The sequence below is a fragment of the Arachis stenosperma genome, chromosome 9 (genome assembly GCF_014773155.1).
Source record: "Arachis stenosperma cultivar V10309 chromosome 9, arast.V10309.gnm1.PFL2, whole genome shotgun sequence".
Classification (NCBI taxonomy): Eukaryota; Viridiplantae; Streptophyta; class Magnoliopsida; order Fabales; family Fabaceae; genus Arachis; species Arachis stenosperma.
In genome coordinates, this window is record NC_080385.1 from 5,471,479 (window position 1) to 5,479,230 (window position 7,752).

Sequence of the window (7,752 nt, forward strand, 5' to 3'; positions counted from 1 at the left end):
GATTTGGGTAATTACTCATAAATATATATATCATGTCAATATTTTTACCAAAATATCCTTATAATTTAATAAAAATAAAAATTTTTATAAAAAAACTTAAATATTTTTTTTATATTGGACAAAAATTATCTATTTAAATTAATTAAAAATTTAAATTTAAAACAACATCTAATTCATTATTCATGTACAATTAATCATGTTTATACTTTTCTATAAACCCTAATTTCATATGTTTATTCATAAAAAAAAAAAAGAACACATCTAAAGAACAAAAAATATTCAGAAGAACTATTCTAGTGTTCATCATCTTTCCTGGATTTTCTTACATCCCTCTCAATTGTCAGACTGAAACTCTCTCTTCTTTCTAGATTGGTTTCGCTGTCGCCGACTCGCTGTCACAGGTGCGGGCAACCGGTTTTCCTTCTTGTTTTTGGGTTAGTGGATCAAGGATATGAAAGCCGAGCTTGCTTTGCTCTGTGTCGCCAAGGTGTCTTTGTTTACTTTGATGGGTTGCTTTCTTTCTGAATTGATTTTAGTGGTTCATGGATTCTGACCTATTTCTTGTTCTGTGAAAAGGGGTTTTTGTTTTTGGGTCGGTTGAGTGTGCGTGTGGTGTTTTGCTCTGTTTAATCTTTGTCTGAAGGTGAGTCTTGGGTGCTGCTATTCTTCGATTCCTTCTATGTTCTCTTTTTCTCTTCATGTTATTTGGTGTAATACTTTCGATGACTCTTTGGGTTGTTTTGTTGTTTCTAAAGTTTTAGTTTTTATTGAAATTTACATGCCAATGAGAGTAATGACAGATCAGATTTCAAAAACTAGCAATGACATATCAGAGTTCAAATGTACAGTGTTTTTGGTTAAAAAGTGATTTTAAAACTGAATTTTTGGTTTAAAATAGGGCTTGTTTGGGTGTAAGAGAAAATGGAGAAGCAGGGCACTTTCTCATACTCATCAGCATGAAGATGGGTTTGAGGTTGTTGTTGTTGGTCAAAGCTGATGTAAGAATCCATTAATACTGGAAGAGATGAAGAGCCTGTGTCATCATAGCAGCTTCTCATGCTATTAGATTTGCCACCAACTTCTCTATTCTTGTAGAACACCCTACACAACACCTAATCTTCCTGTATGGACAGAAAAAAGAGTTAATTAGATGCTATCATAGTTAATTTGAACCTATGACTATGCTTCAGAAAATGGCCAAGGTTTGTGAAGCTTCAATTTTTACCATCATTCAATTGCTTCTTTTTCTGTTCTTTTTTGCTGCATCATTGAACTTCAAAGTGTTTGGACTAGTTGATGGAGTACTCCCACTTGCTTGATAAAGTAGATGAGTGTGAGGATCCATACATGCGGCTTGTGTATGCATGTGAGTGTTTCTCTCCTTTTAATCCTTCTATACAATAATTTTATTTTATTTGGAGATAGTGGAGGAATAGTTAAAGATTCAGGCGAATGAAATCAAGAACTTCTATGTAGCATTTTAACTAGTGTTGACATGTGATCAATCAACAATGTAAATCATTTTAGCTTAAATATTTTATTGATATGACTTATGCATGTGTTTTGATCTGTGATGTTGATTTTGATTATTGACTTTACATATGTCTGATGGGGATCCATATTACTTCAAAGGCTGACTTTATTAGGAGTCCAGAAGTAGGTGCTTTTTATTTATCTGGTTTTATTTTATAAACCAGATAGGGGCTTTATGTATTTCATGGTAATATTCGATTTTTGCAGTGCTTTGGTGTATTTGGTTTGAAAGGAATTCTAGGTTTTTGCAGATAATCTCAGAAAGGAAGGTAAGGCCGTTAGAGTCGGTTCATTCGTTTCATGGGAACTTTTCAACGAGCAATCGGAAGCATACAAGGAGAGTGTTCTCCCTGCTGCTGTTTCAGCTCATGTTTAGCATTGAGCATGGATCAACATTTGGGTGGGAGAGAATCATTGGAAGCAATAGGCATTGATCGATTCGGAGCTAGTGCTCCAGCAGAAAAAATATACAAAGAGTTTGGCATCACAAAGGAAGCTGTTATTGCTGCAGCAAAATCACTTATCTAAGATGTATTAGTTTCTTTATTTTTGTTTCTGCCTTGGTTTGAGTTGATGATTACATTTAGAGGGAAATTTGCATGAGGCATGTTTAAAGGGAATTCCTTCACTTGAATAAGGAATAGGTTAGGTTACAGTTGTTTGTGATTCTCATTTGAGTTTCTTAGATCAAAGTAGGAGATGAAAGTTTTATGAACTTGTAAGAACACTTTGAACAGTTGAATTATGCATTTGCCACACGGTAAAAGTCAAATATTCTCATTGAATAACATTCATGGTGGTTCATCTTGTTCTCTGATTTGGTATTTCAACGCATAATATCTACACCGCTCTATAGTAAGTAAAGGAACATAACTTACAGAAATACCATCCTGTATTTGTAGGAAAAAAAAAAAAGATACCACCTAGTTGGTTTTCAAAAGCATAACCAGCTTAACAAGAAAAAGATCTTTCCACCCCCAACATCAAAACAGCACAAACAACCTCCAAGATTTGGTAATCACTTAGAATTTCAAAAAGTTGGGGATTTTAGTTCATTTACCTAGTCAAAACCAGTTCATAGCTCCATGAAAATTAATCTCTTATTCCTCTTGTCTAGTACTTTTTAGCATATAATCAGTATTTAAAACAAATTATGAAGACTATGAAAATTCCTTTGCAGTCTCAATTCATATGTACTGTTGTTTGGTGGTGTCTGGTGTGTAAAATATAAAATTGTGATTTTTGTTTACAGAAAGAAAAATGGAGTATTTTGCTTGCTGACTTTAATTCCAAAATTATGGCTTGGAAAATATTATAAGAGTGTTACTTACCTCTATGATCAACATTGACAATGAAAATAAATTAATGTATACATCAAACAAATCTGCATGATTCATAACGTATTATCAACTATATTCGATACGATATCTTTACATCCATAACAGATGCCAGACCTTAAGATGGATTTTTAGCAACTTCTTCGGTTAGCCACTTGCACTCTTAAAAATGGTATCCAAATTGCTCAAGAGAAGCTCTTCCAATTGCACTTCTGTGAGATTACTCCAATCAGCATCACTCAATTCATCCACCTCATGCTCCTCCTTGGGTTGGCTAATCCCTACTTCTGAAGAAACCACAGGACTAGACAATCCAAGTTCAAGCTTCAACGCATTAGAATGATCTTGATTAACACTGCATGGGTCAAAAACGGAGGATTCCTCATGACCTGCTGTTGTTTCGAATTTTTCGGCAGAGAATTCATAACTAAGGCAAAAATTAAGATTGACATGGAAAATTCAGAGTAGTAAATTACTAAATTCACAATATATTATAACGCTTTGCATCAATTCATAGTTAGAAGTTAAAACGAACAAGAGGATTATAATGCATTGCTTGTATTCAATAACAGAAAAAATTACTACCTGCAACCTGTGATGTGTAAGTGTAACTTCCTGAAACATTAAGATAGATAAAAAAAAAAACGTAAATAGATATGTATATTATTAATAGTAAATTAATAAAAAGACACTTCTCAGAAACATTGATTCATCAATCTCAGAGTTAAACTAAGCATCCCCAGTTGAAAAAGGTCGGAAATTTGAAGTACCCAGATAAATTGGGTCGCGTAGCAATACTTGAGATTCAAGGAGTGATCAGAAAAACGACAAAAGAAATTGAAGAAAAAGTCTATGATTCAAGATCCTATACCATAAAAAAATGGAGAAAGAAAAGTTATCTTACCTTTATTCTTGTTTGTTAATCTCCACCACGATCACACCTCACACCATCTCATTTAATTAAATTTCCAATTAAACTTAAAAAAAAGTTATCTTACCAGATCATATGTACCAATTAGAAAATGAACAGCGCCTTAAATCTAAGGTCGGGCAAGCAATTACATTAAAAACATGAACCAAACCTTAATAATTATCCACTTAAGAGAGTAATTTGCCTCATAAATAAATATAATCATAAAACACTCATTCATAGTTGATGCACTGAAATAGAACTGAATCTCATTACTTAATTGTCTAAGTTTGATCACAAGGAAAAGAAATATTACAAATTAAATCCCATAATAATCCAAAGCAACCATATAGTGCGGAGAGGAGAGGGACGGAAAACAGCTACGGCTGCTGGAGTGTGCTGCTATGCGTGAAGACCGACGGAGAGGAGGCGCGGCTACGAGAAAGAGAGAGGGTGACGATAAAATGCGGCTGTCTGGCCGGGGGATTAGGGGAAGGTTGCTCTTTAGATATTTTTTTTTGTATGAATGGGAAAGGAGAAATTAGATTAGGGTTCATCGGAAACAAAGTAATTTTATAGTGTATATGAATAATGAAATGTATTTTGATTTTGATTTTTAAATTAATTCAGATATAAAATTATAAAGTAAAGTTAATTGAATTTTGATTAAATTTAAAAGATTAGGGTGATTTTTGTCCAATAGAAAAAGAAAAGGATATTTAAGTCTTTTCATTAAAATTAAATAAAATTTATTTTTTATTTTTATTAAAGTATAAGGGTGATTTAGTAAAAGCATTGATATCATTTGTATTTAAAAAAGAAAAATTAATTATTGACGTGAAAAATATAGTCCACATGTCTTATTCTAATTTGTCCATATGTTATTATATCGGTACGTATAAATTTATCATCGTACCGTAATAAACACCTATCTTTTTTCCTTGTTCATCTGCAAAGCTCAAGTGTTCACAAGGATCCACGAAAACGCTTGTTTCAGTAGATTCGTAAGAAGTAGTGTGCACTCGACTGAATCCGACCAGCTGTGCTTCCGGCGAGCCTTCGAACACTTTTGGCCCTCTAGAGAACAACAGCACAATATGGCTTCCATCCAACTCACCAAGGTTTGTCACATAAATGTGCACCGAGAAACTCAATGTGCTGCAACTTTGCAACTCATCGACTCGAACATAATCAACTTCGTAATCTGCTTTCATTAACTGACTTAATAAACTCTTTCTGGAGTTATGTTTGATAGTTTTAGACAAATTTAGTGCATGTTTGGGTGCCATTATTTTGTTAAAAAAATATCTTTTTTCAATGAAAAAAAGATCTTTTTTTATTTTTTAACGTGTTTGGCAAACTTCTAGTAGCAAAAGTAAAAGCACTAGTAAAATAAAAAAAAAAGATCTTTTTTGAGAAGTTGTAATTTACATCTTTTTTTTAAAAGTTCTTTTTTCTTTAAAAAAAAATATTTTTCATGTAATAAATAAACAAAAAGTACTTCTATATTATTATACCCAAACATAATTAATAGATAAAAACATCTTTTTACATGAGATATCCAAACATAAAATTACTTTTACTTTTCAATAAAATTTTTTAAAAAAAAATAACTCAAAAAATTTTTTTTTCTTAGAAGCTCACCAAACAAGACCTTAGTTTACTTGGAGCTGATAAGAACTTGTACGAATAATTACTGTAACTTAGGCCATGACCAAATCCGTATACTCTACTTCCAGTATAAAATCGGTAGGTCCTTCCCGGATATCCACGAGAAGGATCAGCTCGCATGCTCATGTCAGTCATGGGAACGTTGGTAAACGACTCTGGGTACCAAGTCACCGGCAACCTTCCAGCTGCATCAAAACAAATTTCATACTTAAAGACATCGCCTTTGAGAATTAACTAACAGCAATTGTAGATTTATAGTCATCCATACTTAAAAATGAATATAATAAATTTTTTATTGAATTTATAAATTTATTAGATTATAGTATTGAAATATAAATTTTTTATAATTTAATTTAATTTATTTTTTGTTGTATAATTGTTAAAAAAGATCTTAATAATTTAAATAACTATTTAAAAAATTTAAATTAAAAATAAGATAAGATAAATTTTTGATAAGATAAGATTTAATAAGATAAACTTTTGATAAGATAAACTCATACTATATATATGTATGTATAATAATAGTAAAAAATCACAATTTGTTCCTTTATCTCTAAATACAATTTTTTGTGAGCAAGGTTTAATTTTTGCTGAATGCGCATAGCACCATGGTACTATTAGAGGAAGAAAAGTTTTTATCAATAATTAAAGGTCTTCAGGTATTTTGTATCTAATTTATATTGTTTGGCTAGAATTTTAAAATTTACTTTATTACTTGTGCTCTATTATGAATACATTGTATTCCTTTTCCCTAGTCAGTGATCAGTGTTCAAAGTGTGAAAACGAAAACAGTGAGAATGAAGTATGAGGGAAAGAACCCCAAGGCGATGATCTCGGGAAAGGTCCGCAAGTTATATGCGAGAATGCTTTTAGAGATGAAGAAAAGCCAGAAATCGGCCAGCGGACTCAGCGGAACGTCTAAGAAGGGAGGCCACGGCGGAAAGTTTACGTGGATCGGCGGCCAAGACTACTGGCAGATGGAGATTGGCCCGGTGGCTCTGGATGCCAATGATCCAAACTTCGACGATCCAGAGGACGTATGATCGGGAACATCGGATGCATTTTGTAATCATCTTTCAGTGTCACTGTTTATGCTTTCTATTAAACTTAATCTAGTTTAACCTACCATTTGATATTATTTTTATTATTGATTTAATTTAACACTAAGGTGTTTTCGGTTTAACGGTTCGAGCATCAAACACTAAATACGCGGTTTAGTTTTTTTTTTTTTCAAAATTTCAATTATTTTTCTAAAAACAAAGATGATTCTGCTTCTACCTTTCAATTCATGTTTACATAAAGTTAAAAATCCTAATTTTTAGGTTCCTTTTACATTAACATTAACTCATTTTTTATTAAAATTAATTTTACAAAATTAGTTTTATATAATTTTTTGTTTACAAATTTTAATCTAGATTGTTTAGCTTTTCAGTAGGTTTAAGCTAAGTTCGTGTGTGTTTGGATTACAGTTTGTAAACGGGAGTTTACATAAAATTGATTTTGCAAATTTGATTTTGATAAGAAGTAAGTTTGTGTGAAAGTGATTTATGTTTGGTAATTTTTGTCTCAAAATTGATTATAGTAAAATAAATGTTGTTTGGCTTATACCATTTAAAATCACTTTTAGATAAAAAATTACTAAAATAGACCTTAACTTAAATAATTTTTTTATATTATCCTATCATTTTAATTTAGATATTTAAATTGATGTTATTAGTTAATTTTATAATAAAATTAATATTTATTTACTAAAATAAAAATAACATATAAAAATAGACAAAATATATTTTTAAATAAAAATAAAAAATATAAATTTTAGATATATATATATATATATATATATATAAAAGAATATTTAATCAAATATGTTACATTTTTTAAGTATTAATGTAAGAATGTTATTCTCAATAATCTTATTTTTAATATTAATTTGGAATCAAACGTTTATGATTTTATTATTATTTATGATTAATTTTTTGTTTAATTTGTTTTTTTAATAGAATCATAATCTATATTATAAAAAATTACACTAAAACATAGTATACGAGAATTATAATTATAAAAAAGAATACTAAAAATAATTAAAAAAAATTAAATATTTATTTTATAGTAATTGAAACAAATCTGAAAGTTCTTAGATGATCTTTTTATATAGTATATTTTTAGTATTTTTAGTATTTTTTTTAGTATGTTATAATTTTTTACTATTATTATTAATTACAGTTAATTTTTTATTTAATTTACTTTACCTAATAGAATTAATAAATCATATTATAAAAAGATAATAACAAATATAATTCA

The 7,752-nt window shown here is 30.1% G+C and overlaps 1 protein-coding gene across 5 annotated transcripts; it reads left to right on the top strand.

Annotated features, from left to right (window-relative positions):
- Positions 1 to 258: 258 nt before the first annotated feature.
- Positions 259 to 2,345, top strand: LOC130947410 (uncharacterized). 5 transcript variants are annotated; one of them, XR_009072657.1, is made up of 5 exons: positions 259 to 487; positions 577 to 643; positions 899 to 1,202; positions 1,294 to 1,366; positions 1,775 to 2,343. XR_009072657.1 is itself a non-coding variant. In XM_057876110.1 (3 exons), the coding sequence occupies exons 1-3, from the start codon at positions 1,176 to 1,178 to the stop codon at positions 1,965 to 1,967; spliced, it is 327 nt and encodes a 108-aa protein (XP_057732093.1). In that variant the 5' UTR covers positions 259 to 1,175; the 3' UTR covers positions 1,968 to 2,345. The 5 variants fall into 5 exon arrangements, 1 of the variants encoding a protein (XP_057732093.1); XR_009072659.1 differs by having other exon boundaries at positions 1,785 to 2,343; XR_009072656.1 differs by having other exon boundaries at positions 899 to 1,366; positions 1,775 to 2,344.
- The last annotated feature ends 5,407 nt before the right edge of the window (positions 2,346 to 7,752 follow it).

Coding starts and splice junctions, on each gene's coding strand:
- LOC130947410 (XM_057876110.1), top strand. CDS start 1,176: ATGACTATGCTTCAGAAAATGGCCAAG. Junction 1,203..1,293: donor TGCTTCAGAAAATGGCCAAG/GTTTGTGAAGCT, acceptor TGTTTGGACTAG/TTGATGGAGTACTCCCACTT. Junction 1,367..1,740: donor CATGCGGCTTGTGTATGCAT/GTGAGTGTTTCT, acceptor CGATTTTTGCAG/TGCTTTGGTGTATTTGGTTT.